General features: G+C 39.6%; 1 protein-coding gene across 3 annotated transcripts in view; it reads left to right on the forward strand.

Moving 5' to 3' along the window:
* Nucleotides 1-13,283, forward strand: part of ctdp1 (CTD (carboxy-terminal domain, RNA polymerase II, polypeptide A) phosphatase, subunit 1) — a 102,039-nt gene extending 88,756 nt beyond the window's left edge. For 2 of the 3 annotated variants that reach the window (XM_005942580.3, XM_005942581.3), the window contains exon 13: nucleotides 11,852-13,283. In XM_005942580.3, the coding sequence (XP_005942642.1) occupies nucleotides 11,852-12,044 (193 nt within the window). In that variant the 3' untranslated portion in view covers nucleotides 12,045-13,283. The remainder of the gene's footprint in view (nucleotides 1-11,851) is intronic. The other variant, XM_042228657.1, reaches the window with a different exon arrangement.
* Nucleotides 13,284-15,887: the final 2,604 nt, after the last annotated feature.

Raw genomic sequence — 15,887 nt, forward strand, 5'->3', positions numbered from 1 at the left:
AGTGCATTTTCTGAGCTGACACTAACACTTGCGCTCTTGGCATATTGACAATTGCTCCTTTTCCTCACCTTATCAGCCACCAATAATAAAACCTTTAATTATCTAAAAGTCTACAAAATGTGTATCTGTAGTGAAAGATAACTAAAGCCCCAGCCAAACTGGTCTAGAAACCAGCAGCGACCCCTGCAACTAGGGCTGGGCCATATTATACCGTTCACGGTAATACCGGTATAATGTTAGGCAACGATAGGAAAATGAAATATCGCGATAGAATGAGAGTAAAACGCGCATGCGCAGTGCCTTTGTTTTCATACGCACATGGCCGATTGTTGAGTGAAACAGATGAACCAGAATTGGTTTGTAAAAATGGTGCAACTTCAGTGATGTGGAACTGGTTTGGTGTTTGTCCGTCAGATACACGACAAAGCACATTTTTTTGCAGAACATGCAAGCGGCCGTCGTTATTGTCGTATTTGTCGGACTAAGATGCTCTTAAATCTGGGAGTAATCTGGGTCCTAAACTCTGTATGCTTCAGGTCAAACAACACTGCAGCATCACTGAGAGTTAAAAACTGTCTAAATTCTTTCATCTTTAATAAAACGATCAGCATTGCTGCTTTACCAGGTGTAACTATGAAGTTTAACTTCCAGGCATCCATGAAAACAAAATTTATTACATTTAACGGAGTTAGAAGTTAGCAGGAAGCTAGCGGAAGTTAGCTCGCTAGTTTCGCTAGTTACCTAAGCATGATATAGCATGTTCTGACTGAGAGATTTCTGAAAAAAATCAAACGTACAGCTCTGCTATCACTTCCAACATAAATGAAGACAGAAAACTAAACAGCAGTGACGTTTGTAGGGTTACTGAAGTTGGGCTAGCTGGTATATAATGATGTGCTACGTGATCGCTAGCGACACAGCTATGTTAGCATAACATAAACAGTGAAGCTGGAGGACGAACACTAACACTTTTCCACTTATAAAAGTTAACGTTAAGGTTCCTCATGTTAGAGACAAATGCAATCGCATGGCAGGATGCTGTAAACGGACCAAACTTCAGTCAGAGAACAACTGAGATAATCCATCCACAATACGAGGTTAGTCATTAATATACTGCAACAACATGGGAATAGAGCAGCTGCCAGAGAATTCAACATTAATGAATCAATGGTACAGAAGTGGAGGAAGCAAGAAGAATGAGTTTAATAAAGTTTGATTTATCTGACTGCTTTGTTTCGCTTAATGTGCCTTATAATCCCGTGCACCTTATGGTCCGAAAAATACGTACTGCACACTGCAGTTTAATGTTGCAAAGCACCTCTTTTTAACTTCAGTGGATATTATACATGGTTATGCTCAGGATATGTCAGCCCATTTCTACTGGAAATGCCTTTTGGTTAAACTTTCAGCAAGGAATTTGCATTTGCACTGTTACATTTTTATAAAGCTTTAATGTACATAAAAACCAGCTTCTTGTTTAAGTGAAAATAAATGGAAGGTTGTCTTTTTGCGCTAGTAATGTTGTGGAACTCCACAACATTACTACAAAATAGAACTGTATTTTGTCTCGCATCAATTATATCGTCAGTTATATCGTTATCGCAAATTTTCAAATATATATCGTGATAAATATTTTTGGCCTTATCGCCCGGCTCTACCTGCAACCACTTGTAGCTAGAAAAAATGTGTATTCTTTGATGGTAACACCAATAGTGAATTGAAAATGAAAATTTTAGTTATGTAGTGGTTACTGAAGTGTGTGAGCAACTGGAGCTTTAGGCCTCGTCTTGGCTCTCTGAATGGATCAATCTATCCCATGGGACATTTTGTCAGTTGACACACAGCCTTCTTGTTAGTCTGACACTGAAACCTCAAGCCTTAATCCCAACGGTGCTTTGGAAGTTGTCACATGCAGTAAAGAAGGATTATGACTGACACAGGGTTTAAAAGACGGCGGCAGCAGTCCACCTTAACTTGCATGTCTCTTGTAAATAAGCCGAACCTCAGCAAAGCAGAAGGAAAACAGGGTAGTGATCCCTGTGCACACAGTTCAGCAGTGCGAGAGGGGGCGGAAGACCATGAGGAAAAGGAATGCTTATTCAGGCTTTTCACAGATAGGAAAGTGGGAGGAAGGAGAAATGCACAAGAAGGAAAACCGAAACTGCAAGTAATTTGAGCCAGTTTTGTCCTACAAACTGGTGACGCACACAGTTTTTCTATTTATTATCTTACTACACATTGATCTGAAGTAGAGAGACGGATCTCAGGAAAAGGTTGGTCTGTCAATAGCCACTGTTTATCATAAGCCATACAGTCATGCATAAGCTACATGTCCTCAACACATGTTTGCGGTGTGTGTGTGGGGGGAGTGGATTTTGAAAAACTCCTGAGGCTTCACTCGTGTACTTTAGTCACCACTTAATATCTGCTAACTGTTGGAAATTGGACAAACATGTAAAAGGGGGTATGGGTCGCAGCTTGGTTCAGCCACCCTGACCTGCTTTTACTTTAGGTTATGATTGCCATTATACCCACAATAAACCTGCTTTGTAGGCAACACTTTTTTAAGCTGTTTGTTTTAAGGGTCTTTGGAAAGAGCAAAGGTGACTTTAACTCCCTGGCCTGGATATTCATGACTGGAATGGCAACGTTTTTTGTAGATGTAGTTCAAATTCACTTGAATTGTATATCAGACAAAAAAAGGATACGTTCCCTCTCTCAAAAGTCCAGCAGCTGGTCTCCTCACTTCCCAGAAGTTTATGGACTGTTGTTAAAGAAGAGGTGATGCTACCCAAGGGTAAACATGGCCCTGTGTAAACATGTTGCTCTTATCAAATTCAAAATAAGATAATATTTTTCATAAAATAGTAAAATGTCTCAGCTTAAACGTGTTATCTTTTGTATGTTCTGTTTTGAATAAAATATGGGTCTATGAAATTTGCAAGTCACTGCATTGTTCTTATTTACTTTTACCCAGCACCCTAACGTTTCTGGGATTGGGTTTGTACTGTGAGATAGAACTGTCTCACAGTGCAATGATGGCATGAAGCCATCATTGGGACAGACTCATTATTTTCCATCCCAGCGACTGGCTGAACACTGAACGCTGTGACTCTGCATCATTGCATTTTCACAAAACTTGATTCACATTCAAGTCTTCTTGCCTGGTGACTCCGCATTTGCTTTGCTGTCACTCTGCAAGCGCACAAAATAGGAAGCTCTGTTTGTTTGTTTTTTTGACACTGTGCTAATGTCGTCTTACTGCAAACGTCACAAATTTGAATCTAAAGCTTTTTCCTATTTTCACAGCTTAGCGAAAACACAAAGAGTGTCCTGGTGTAATCACCACTGATTGAAGACCATGATTATGGTCTCTACTTAGGGCTCAATATTGATAATTAGACGAGCTGTTAGTCAGTAGGCAACTGCCAACAATAGAGGTGTAAAAAGTACCTCATCAGGAGCCAGATTCCAACACTGGGGTAGTTAGTCTGTTAAGGAAAAAAAATGCTTTGAGATGAGAAAGTCCTTAGCAATCTCCACCCACAGCATGGATTGAAGTTGTTGGGGGTTTGTGGAATATCAAAAATAGTCCTGATTTTTAAGCTGTAATGAAGATTTATTATAAAAGTCTTCATATAAATATTCAAAATAAATAAATTCCACTCTTAGATTTTGTCTGAACACGAAGTTCCCAGTATACTTTGTTTTTAATTAGGCTCAATAATGTAAACCTTACTTAGGCTGCTGTGTTATAGACATTAAAAGCCCTTTCTTACTTCAGGTCTTAGATAAGTAGTTTAAATTCTGTTTCATGTCCAATCAAACAACATCCATCCGAGGTTTATTTCTCAGCAGGTGTTCTGTTTCCAAGTGGAGCTGATCTCGGTGTTAAAGCCATAAATCAGCGTCATAATTGCCTCAGACTCTCTGTATGAGCTCCGACATCTTTTCTGTACCAGACACACTTATTCTTGTTGTGACTGGACCCTTGGCACCTCCCATGTATAAAGATTAAATATTAACTTTGCTCTTTTCCAAGTGACTGGACTAAGCATTCGCATGTTCAGTCTGCTGACTCAGTCCCTGAAGAAAGAGGAAACAAAGGAATGATGTGAAGCGTGCCCTTTTCCCCGATATCCATTGATTATTCGGTATCACACTGATGGGATTAGAGGTTTATGTACCACCCGAAGCACATCTGCAAAGTTCTGCGTTGAGTAGACTCATTCCATTTTTCACTCAACTATATTGAATATCACTGTAACCTCGCAGTCATGTGTCACCTGTCACTGTTCGCTAACTCGAACAGTCTTTAATTTTTATTTTTGGAGGGGAGGGGATGATACAACATAAGAGATATAGCAGGGTCAACAGTGATGTTAGCACAGCTCTGGTAGAGTATAGAGACGGAAAGCCCCAAAGCAAAGACACAGCTCAAATATTTTATGAGTGGGGACATTGCAAGCTTAAAAATGAATTAAGCAATGTTGGAACCAGTCCAAAGTGTTGGTGTTTTAAGACTTTTCTGCCCTATCTCAAAGATTTTGGGGTATGTAATGGATGTTTTTTGTTGAAGTATTGAACCAGAGTCTTCTCCCTTCATCAGTATTGATGTTTCACTAATCCCCTAGTGTGTTTTTAGGTAAAAACTAACGTATCCTGGTCCAAATCCATCTGAAACTCCTGAGAAATGATCCCTGCTGCCTCGTCAAAGCTAATGCTACAAGTAAGCGCTCAGAAATGAAATTTAAAAAAAAAAACAGAAGTCATATGATAAGATGCCGGGGGGCTTTAATGCGATTCTGCAGCCTGTGGCTTAGCCAGAGATGGGGGTGGTTTGATGTAGACATTGGTGACAGGGGAAGATATAAATGATACTGACAGGGAATCACACAGTTGACATGCTGCGTCACACCTTTGTCACAGCCTTGGCTTGGAGATGCCTATCGTCTGGTGAACTGTTTTAAAGGAGAAAAAGGTCTTAGAGGAAAAGTAGAGAAAAACGAAAAACTATAGGAAGGCTGTACCAGTTATATCTTTAAATGATTAACACTACCCATGTTAACAGCAGTTCATCTAGGGGTTTGTTTTGCAAATTTGAAGATGCCGCTATCCACAAGATGTGCCGTACATTCATTTTGGTATTGCAGTTTTCCTGCCACAAGCTTTTCTGTTTTGGGATCTGCAAGACGTGTAGATTTTGTCAAAATGGTTGGCCGGTAAAATAATTATATTGTAATTTGTTTGAGTCACCACAAAATACAGAGTGTAGAATTTGAAAAAGCACAGCAGGGCAGGTTTTTGCTACTGTAATGGTTTCAAATGGATCAAATGGATTTTAACTACACAAGCAGTATTTAATTGTTAATGTTATTGTTAATCTGTGGTTCTCTTCCACGGCTTTGGTCCTGTCTGGTTCCCCTCACCTCCAACCAGTCGCGGCAAATGCCCGACCCTCCCTGAGCCTGGTTCCTCAGGTTTCTTCCTGTTAAAAGGGAGTTTTTCCTTCCCACTCACGCCAAGTGCTTGCCCATAGGTGGTTGTTTGATAGTTGGGGTTTCTCTGTATTATTGTAGGTTCTTCATCTTACAGTATAAAGCACCTTGAGACAACTACTGTTGTACTTTGTTATGAATTGAGTGTCTTCGTCTTGACTTTTCTCCTGACCTTACTGAACAGAACAGTGCAGAAAGTGAGCTTTGTTGAAAAGTGGGGCTTAAAAGCATGTGGCTTCAAAAAGGGACTTGTGTGACTGTTTGTTGTTTAACTGTCATTGTGTCTGTTGTTTGGTTTGAACGCTGCTGAAAGCCCCTATTGTGTTTGAAGCATAGCTAAGCAAAACTGACAAGCTTCCCTCATACACTGAGAAGATAAAGTCAGCAGAAAAACAGTCATTTTAAATAGACTGCTTATCATTTCTCTGCATATGGAGCTCCTGAATACATGCATGTATCTGTGTAAGCATCTGTGCTTGACATATCCGCTGTAAATGATATGGATTATGGTTAAAAATAAATTCTAGCTGGCTAAATACATTGGGAGTAGTTGACATTGTGCCAAAACGGCCGTTATGGATAGAAAAAGTGTTGGATGAAGTGTGAAAGGAAATCTGATTTTGATTTCCATCCTCTGTTTTGAAAAAGTTATCTTGGAATTAGCTTAACAAACTGTAGGAAGTAAGAAATCAACCCCCCAAGAAATCAACAAGATTTGGTCTGAGCCCCTCAAAGTTTAGTTCATTATTCAGTTCATTACCTTCCTCTTATGTCTTCTGTGCTCTGTTTCCTCCTCTTCCCCACTGCATTTGCTCCATTTGCCTTTCTGCTCCATCTTTCCCCTCCAACCAACCCTTCCTTCCTCCTTGCTGTTAGCAGAGCTGTCAGAAGTGTTTGAAGTGATTTCTCACTGCGTCTCCTCAACAGTCCTAGATCAGGATGCCTTGGGTGGTGTTCGGCGCCCCGGCCTTAAATAAGAGCTTACTTTTCTATCAGCGGGATGGTTACCGTGCCCTTTCTGTGAAGTCATTCCCAGTGCAGCTCCTTTGAATGCTCCCCTGGGCACCATTCGTGCTGCCTGGATTGAAGCACGCAGTTTTATAAAAATGTATGTCAACTTGGGGCAGATGCATTTCTCCTAACTTTTATTTGTTATTTTGTATCACTGGTGGCTCTAATGATGTGTTTAGGCTTTGTAGCTGCAGGCTATTTGTTCGCTAGCAGGCGCTCTGTAGTATGTCCTCATGCAATTATACTCCCATAGTACACACACATAATAAAACCTCAGAGTAATGACCGGAACATCTGTGTCTCTAATAACAGGCGCGTTATCGCCTTTTGCACCCTCATAACTGACGTTTCTGGTATTTTTTTGAGGAACACAATATCATTTTAATTTCCAAAACCATCTGGAAGGCATGAATGTGAGAATTCCAAACAGTTGCATAGTTCTCAGAAACACATTGTATAACCACATGCTTTTTTACATTGGTTTTTTACTGGGATATATCTTTAATCCTCTTATATAATATAATAAATCTTTAGCAATGCCTTTTATCATTTGGGTAATACCAGCCCAACTGGCTTCTCTTCATTGGCTTCAGAATTGCGTTTGACTTTATTTACTCTCTCCTGGGGAATAAGCTTCTGTTGGGGTTCAGGACTCGGACATCCTCTAAGACTAGGCTTCAAATTGTCCTTTTTGGTAAAACTTAGTTACAGCTGGATCAGGTGCTAGTGGACGTGGTGTTTTGCTCTGGTTTCCATGGTTTCCTTGTGTTCTGTTTTTTTATTGGCTCTTTCTTCTTGTTCCACCAGCCAGTCACAACTGATGACTGTTCCTGCCTGAGTCTGGTGCTTTGGCTTTAAAGGGAGTTCATTGTCCCAAATCGCCAAATGCTCCAGTGTTGTAGGGTTTCTACCTTAACATCTAAAGTAGCGGTCCCCAACCTTTTGCGCCATGGACCGACACTATTTTCACAGACTGGCCTTTAAGGTGTTGCGAATAAATACAACTAAAATCAAACCAGTACCGGTACCAAAAAAAGAAGATTTATTCATAACACAAGGGAAAAGACCCAGGGAAACTGAGTTAACAATAAAAACGATCAAAAATACAGCTGAAAACCATACACCCAAGCCTCAACTCTCGTGGCCCAGTACCAAACGACTCACGAACCGGTACCGGTCCATGGGTTGGGGACCGCTGATCTAAAGCACCCTGACTGTTGTTGTGAGCTGGTGCTAGATACACAAAATTGAGTTCTTTTTCATAACTAGCAGGAACTGTGCCTGCGGATTACCACCTGGAAGGTCAACCCCATTCTACTTCTTGTGCTATCAACAGCAGTTTGATTTCAAGCACACTCTCTGGGCTTAGGGTCCAATTCATTTAGCTGTTGATAATTTGCAGCTATTTGACAAGCCAGCATTTGTGTACAGTGGTAAATCCTCTCATGCTGAAAAAGAAGTCAAAAGTGCCTCGCTAACACTTTAAAGTACATTGTTAGCAACTTCCTCCTGAAGTTTTTATGGCAGATTGGCCTTCACAGCTACAGCGTCAAATTTACTGGCCAATAAGAGATCCAGTAATGAGGAAATTTAAATGAAAGAAGTGCATTAAGAGATCCTATTATCTCAACACTTGCACTGTATCAGTTATACAACTGAAAATAATGAGGAAGCTTTATATTACCGAGCAGTCTTATCTTTTTATTTTGTCTAGGGAGCAGGCTGCCTTTTTCACTTTCATCTGTCCCCATTTGGTTTGTTTCCTCCCCTTTAGTATCTGACTCAGCTCTAGGGTTTCCTGTGGAGCCATTTAAAACGATGGAACTGTATTCATTTAAGAGAGAGTGAAATATTGGACTTTACTGAGAGTCTGAGGAGCACATTCACCAAAACCCCTCAGGGCTTTGCATACGTGAGTTAGTAATGATTGCTTTATAGTACTCCATGTAACGAATGTGTCTAAACTCTGTGAGTGTTACATGAAGCAAGCTGGATTTAGATCATAAATCCATCATATTTTTGAGCTTCTGTATAGTTTTATTATTCAAAAAGACTGATAGGGTACTGTCATCACCCCCTGGCAGCATAGATACCCAAGTTTGTGAATACAGTAACTTTCCAGCAAGGTGATGCAAGATTGTCACATTCATGGCACACATGTATCTGCTATTAAAAATCTCACACAAGTTTAAATCCCAGTGACTTTGACTCCAAGATCAGAGATCAAGTGTTTTAAAAGTCTTGTGAATGCAATAACTAAACAAAATTGTCAGGTAGGATTTTCAAATTCATACCATAGGTATATCTACTAGGAGACCGAGGCGTAGCACTGGCAGCTGCAAGTAATTTAGACATTTCTTATTAAAAATAATATGATATGCAGATTGTGAACACTTCCAGCTTTAATCCCTCGTGTTTTTTTTTTTTTTTGTTGTTGTTGTTTGGGGGTTGGGGTTTTTCAGTTTGGTCATCTTGTATAGCCATCAAAACAAAAATAAAAAGAGTCTGTTTTGTTTTGTTGACAACCCTATACTTTATTTATAAATCAATTTCTACTCCCGCTTGAAGGCTAATAATAAATATTTATGTCCATGTTGTTCAGTATCCATATACACAAACCCCCAGTTGTGCACAAAGTCCACAGCATGCATGTCTCTTGGTGAATGTGCTGACTGAATAAAAGTGAAACCCAGTGAACCTAGAGGTCGGGGCCTTAAACCTGCATTCTGTATGATGGCCAGCAGGGGGCAAATTTTGTATTTGCAAAAAGAAGTTTCATTGTAAAGAGTCTACAGGTGAATGACCTTTGGCTCCTCTGCTCTATGAACTCTTTGCTGATGACTCTGCAGTCTCATTTGCTCATTTCATCTGTTCAGCTTCTTCTATTTCATCTTCAGATCCTCTCCTGGCTCAACATACCTGTTTTCAAACAATAAGATGGTCATGGTCTAAGTGCTTAAGGCTTTAAAATCGAGATCAGCCATTGTTATGGTGTCTTGACTTTTTATATACAGTCTGTTGGGTAGAAGACTACCTACTGCTTCTGAACTTTTTCATTTTTTGCTGTCCTCTCCTACAAAACTTTAATCAGACCAGTGAACCCAATAAAAATGAACTCTATGTTGCCGTTTTTTGACTGCTCCGCTGACACTAGCACCCCTCACCACAGGTGTCGTTTAGTAGCACTTCCCATGCTTTGAATGATCTGACTGTGGGGGAGAAACTTGCTGGGACGTCCACTCCTGGGAAAACTGGCAAATGTCTTGAACGTTTTATATACGTGAATAATCTTTAACTGTGGATTTGTTTGGAAATGGTCATATAACCTATGCATAGCAGGCAGCAGCTTCTTTAAGGTTGTTGCTGATATCTAATAAGGACTAGCTTATTTCTATTACATCCTGATCCAGAGCAGAGAGAGGGTGTACATGCACCAGGACTGTACACCCTCAGCTATGACCGTTTAATATCTAAATGAAAGAAAGAAGCTGTAGATGGCTTATTCTGCAGCCTGTTACTAACTAGTAAATAAACTAGTGAACGGCAGCTTCTCCCTTTGTAGCCATGTCATTTAACAGAAGGTGAAAAAGATTTTTTAAAATGGATAGCTGCTGAAGCCTGCTTGGGAGGTGACTTGAATGAGTTTCGTGGGAGTAAGTAGCGTGTGTGTCTGTGGGTGGTTGGATTAATAGCTGAGGATTTAGATTGGATGTAATGATGCAGAGCAGAAAGCAATGGGGGAAGCCATTCCCCTCCCGCCCCCTGCTGTCCCCATTGTTAATATTTGGAAAGAATCACCATTCTTCGGTGTGGATGTGGGTATGGAAATATTCATGTGATACACACATCCTAATAAACGGGCCCATATAGCGTGATGGGCGTGCTCAGGCAGCGTGATACAGTACATTGATGGATTGGCTTTTCTTCTCCGTTGTCTCCAGATAAATAATAATTAGTTCCTCATATCCACTCTTGCCCTCACAGCTCAGCCTCACATTACCCTCTCACCGCTGAGGTTCCAACTTCTGGCTCTGGAGATTAAACTTCTTGTTAGTTCAGGGGTTCTGAGCTCATTTGTTGTAACACAAGCGCAGCCCTTTTGCTCACAGACACTGTCTGCAGGGGTCCGCTGTAAACCGTCATGTCACGAAACCTCTCCACAGATGTAAGCCGACATCTGACCTTTAACGAACACAAAGGCAGATCCCCACTGCCGTGGGAGGCTAGCGAGGCTGTCTGACACAGTGCGGTCTAATGAGATGGGTCCTCTTGTCAGAGCCGGTGTCAGACCTTCTCAATGACCATACAAAACACCTACACACCTCATTAGCATCATGCTAATAAGCCATTCTACTGAGGATGCCATGGAGAAACTGGAGTGGAGTGAAAAGAGGGATGGCATGTTCACAGTAATATCAAAGAATTCTTCAGCTATGTGTGCTTTCCTCCAGCTTCAACAATACCTACTCAGATGCTTCAAATATACCATCAGTATAGTACATTTAAGGTGGATTCACTGTATGTTTTAGTTTCTGTTGACAAGGCTGTGCATAAGATATATGAATTTAACAACTGTCTAGTGATGGGTGTGAGATTTGTAGACTAAAAACAGATTATCGGGCTAAATGAGGACTGGTATCACGAGCAAATCATAGCATTTGTCGTGGGGTGGACTACCCATAGTAGCAAATGTGACATTTATTAATTGATACATTAATCTGCACATACTCATTAGGCTCATTTTGGTATGAAGATATGCAGATTAATGTAAGCTAGGGTGATGGTTATTCATGATGTCCAAGAAATTAGTCCATAATCTGCTGTAGAGGGGAATAGGTGCGATATGGGGACTGAGGAGGTCCTAGCAGTTTAATAGACGGGAGAATGTCATTCTTTCCTGTTTTGAACATGTTGAAAGAGATTAAATCTGTTTATCCAGCTGTCATTTTCATCTTGGAAGAGATGACTATATTCAAAATAGGACTGAAACGAAAGATTATTTGGATAGTCGGCTAAGCATTTAAAAGCAGGCACTTTTTCCGTTCATGATGTTTCAAAGTTGTTGTTTTTTTGTTTTTTTTAAATTAAATGCTCTTTTTTTGCTAAGTGACATCGCTTTCATGTGTTTTTGCAAAGTATGAAGCCACAGCTCACAGCTAACTAGCCTAGCACAAAGGCAGGAAATAGGTAAAATGCTAGCATTGTTCTGACAAACTTAACAAAATTAAGCACCTTTAAATCTTATTGAATGTTTTAATAGTGCGAACTGAAAATATTCCCCAGGATCTCATAAATATCAGGCTTTATAAGTTCTCATAAATAATCCTGTGTCGTTTCTTTAGGGGCCAGAAACGTAAGCACGAGGAAGATAAGGAGGAAGACAATGTCGACAGCAACAACACAGAAGACAAGAAAGAAGAGGAGAAATTTGTCGATGAATCTTCCAAAGACTCTAACGAGGAAGAAGAAGGCAGTAACTCGGAGGAAGATGAGATGGCCGCCGCCTTGGAGGCAGAGCTAAATGACTTTATGTGATGATGAAATTAAGGGGCTCAAAGACAATAAAAATAAAACCCCAGTCTCCCATAAAAATGGTACCTAAACAATTATTTTTCTGCTTGGGATCTGTGTGTAATTAGGATGTATGAGTGTTGTAATAGAAAATAAAGAAGACAAAAAAAGATTATCCTGTACAGAAAGGATGTGTTGTACAAAAATCAAGACAAAAATAAAGACTTAGATTTTTGTAGCATTGATGTGTAACCTTTTTGGCAAAAATAACAAAATGCAACAAAAAAAACCCTTTGATGTTAACATTTTATTGTAACATAAAAAATCTGTAGGACACGTGAAATTTGATACATTTTGTTTTTCTATTTCGATTTTTATATTGTTGAGAAACAAATGAGTGAAATCATAACATGTAAATTTTGCTGATTGTACATGCCAAAGAGTTTGAGATAGTTTTACTAAGGCCTGCAGCTAAATATTTTACTCTTGACTTCCACTTTTATTTTTATTTTTGGCCTCTTTGACAGTTTCTTTGTGTTATGAATGCAACCAGCAGATCTAGACATATGAATGTGTTTCCACAGCTTGTTTCTTCCTCTTCGTTGTGTTTGTACATTTGGTACATTTGCAACAATGAGATCAACTATTGAGTCTTTTGTGCTCTATAACCATGAAGTGATCCCAACTTTGTTTTTAATATGGCTCACATTTCCTTCATCTGCTACCTTAATTGTTGATCCTTTTGTTAGAATGGATACCTTCCTTTTACTTATCTCCCACTGGAGCCAATCACCAATTGACAAAAGAAACAAAATCTGAATTCCCTTATCTAGTTTGGGTTTTTAATCTGATTTCATTTGTAGCTCAGCATTCTGTGATTTGATGGACTAGTCTGATATTTTGGGAAATATTTCTTGTCGAGAGGTGACCGCCTGTAGCTGGCCCAATGTGGGGGATGGCTAAGTGACAAATAATTTGATAATAAAATATTTGTTTTATTCTCCTTTTTATGCAAAAATGCAAAACCTTTGCCAGTTTTTGCTTTCCCAGTGTGAAGATTTTACTCTTTCTTTCTCATGTACGATGGTAAATATTTGGTCAACTGTAGTAGGCTAAGGCAAAAGGAAAAAAAAAATACCTCAGTCTTTTGACAGCCATTTTTCTGTGTTGATATTATGTTGAAAAAACTGCTGATCGATTAGTCATGAAAATAATTGTCAGGTTATCAGTAATGAAAATAAAGGTCACTTATTAAGAAATGAAGATGTTGTGTTTCATTAAAACAATAGATTTTATCTGTTTTTTCGGGGGTTGGGGGAACACTATAAGCTGTCTGGGATACATGACATCTTTAACTCTTAAGATATTTCCCAAAATGTGAGCTATTCATTTAACTGTAAGTGGTATAAAAACCAAAGTTAGTTACTATTGTAGTTTCTTTCCAGACGCTAGTACACATTCTTGTAGTACTGTTGCAGGATTAGCATACACAATAACCACATTAGCCGACTGTAGTAGTCAAGCTAGCTGCTGTATTTGGCTAACATTTTCAACTCCTCTTAGATTCAAAAGAGAACATTAAAATAGTTCATCCTACAATGAAGAAGACTCTACAAGATATAACTAACAAGAAAAATGCTACAATTAGCTAGGTTGCTAGCTACCATTGGCATTCTCTAGATGTGTCCTTGATCCAACACAGCTGATTCAAATGGCTAAATTACCTCCTCAACAGGTCTTGAAGTTCTCTGGAGGCCTGGTAATGAACTAATCAGGTGATTCAGGTGTGTTGACCCAGGGTGATATCTAAAACCTGCAGGATACCGGCCCTCAAGGCCTGGAGTTGTCCACCACTGACAATGCATCATACGTTTTTTGACAGTCCCTTGCTTTCTACTGTCTTAGATGGCACCCCATGATAGAGTGTGAAGAGTTTCACACAATTTTATTTTTTATTTTTAATTTTGCCATCCGAGTAATTAGTGCACTATTGTAGCGATATTCGCATGAACCCATTCAAAAAAGTCAAATAGCCCAGGCTTGAGAGACAGCCTTTTAAAAAAACAACAACAACATATAAATACCATACTTTTAGACAAACAAGCAAATTGAGAATTTACCACAAAATGTATGGATACATCGACTCAGCGGTGAAAACATTTTAATCTTTCGTTACTGGGGGTATTAGTTATCTAATGGGAATCAGCATTAGCTTGTTGCTGCCCATTAAACATTGCTCTGCTGTTATATACCACCCACACTGACTGGTGTTAAATGGTGTTTTTATGAATTTGCAGGACATTCCTGTGTGCTGTGGTCACATTTGTGATTTATTTTTTTTAAACTAATGAGGCTGTGTTATCACTTACATGGTGTTGGGGGTGACAATTCTGACCAAAAAAAACCAAACAAAAAAACAATAGCAGCGTGACATAAAGACCTTGGAGAAAGCCATGCCTTTGGCAAGATTCTTGTGTAATAGAAAAATGATTGTTGCTTCAGCCTAATTTTTCAAGAGATATTTATGATCAACTGTCTTTACTCACTCGTGGCAGCGTGGAGAGAAAGCAGCACAAAACAGCATCTCATTCTTTGTTTTTGGTGGTATCTGCCTGTAGTTCAGGCACATCGGTGACGATACACATTCCAGTTTTTTCTTTTTGAACAGACTGTGACTAATGGAGCATGTGCTGCACGAGGGTTGCTTACGTTCACCCCTGGTGTTTGGCATCTGTTTAGTGTCAAACCTATAGCATGGAGTCTGTTTTCTTTTTCTTCTGACTTGCAGAACTCATCAGTGACATATTTTGCATTTCAGCTAATTCTATAAAATTACTGTCCTAAGGCAGGACGGCTGGTGTCTGTTTGAGTCTCTGTTTAGTAAAAGTTTTACATTTTACTTTGTTTCACCTTTTATGCCCCAAAACTGTGACAGTGATTGACAGCCGTACTTGGTGTGGATTTGATGGTGACTTTCAACAGAAAGAACAGTTGACATGTAAAGTCTTTATTTCCAACTTAACCTAGAGAGAAAAGATACTTTCTTTTAATAAAGCTGTTTCTAAAGAACACAGTAGTTTTGTGTTGGTTTTTGTTCTGGGATGATATATTTTTACATTTTGAACTTAACCACCTTTAACATCGTAATCATACTCGGGATGAAGTCTGTTGGCCCTTTGCCGTCTGCTCCTAGTTGGGTTTTAAACATTGGAATCATATTGTGTATGACAGCAATAGACTCCCACCAGGAGATGCCACTCGGTTAATGGTCTCAGTGTCATAAAAATAACCAACAGAATTAGCCTTCATTCCATCTTGCTGCTTGGGTTTATGCAACCTGAAAAGAACCTCTGCTTCTGTTCTCTTTCCTACTACAAAGACGCAAACAGCCTCATTACTGGAGTCTACAAACAGCGCAAGTCATCAGTTTGCAATTCTAGATGCAGGAGGGAAACAAAGACCGAAATAATCATCTATGGATGGCAAACACATAACATTTCCTTCTGTGCTGTGTTTGTCAGGGCACGGTGATGTCTGGGGCTTTATGGCCAGAAAAAGAAACACACCTGTGATATTACTCTATCATCTTGTCATTCAGTCAGAGTAATGGGTGTTCAGGTGTGATGTTGATTGCACAGGACACAGCAGGATAAATCACGGTCATAAAGTCTATTAAAAGCGCAACTCTGCCAGATCTGTTATGGTGCTTGATGTGTTTCTTTCCTGGAACGGCTGATCGTCGGCTGCTTTAAAAGCCAAAGCAAACAGCAGTAAATGGAGGCCCTTTTCCTCCCCGTGCACAAAGCCAGTATCATCCTCTGCTGTGAATATACAGAGCTCAGCAGTGCTTTGATGTCCACATTTGAA

The sequence above is a fragment of the Haplochromis burtoni genome, unplaced genomic scaffold (assembly GCF_018398535.1).
Source record: "Haplochromis burtoni strain Fernald_Lab_line unplaced genomic scaffold, NCSU_Asbu1 Contig_340, whole genome shotgun sequence".
Taxonomy (NCBI): domain Eukaryota; kingdom Metazoa; phylum Chordata; class Actinopteri; order Cichliformes; family Cichlidae; genus Haplochromis; species Haplochromis burtoni.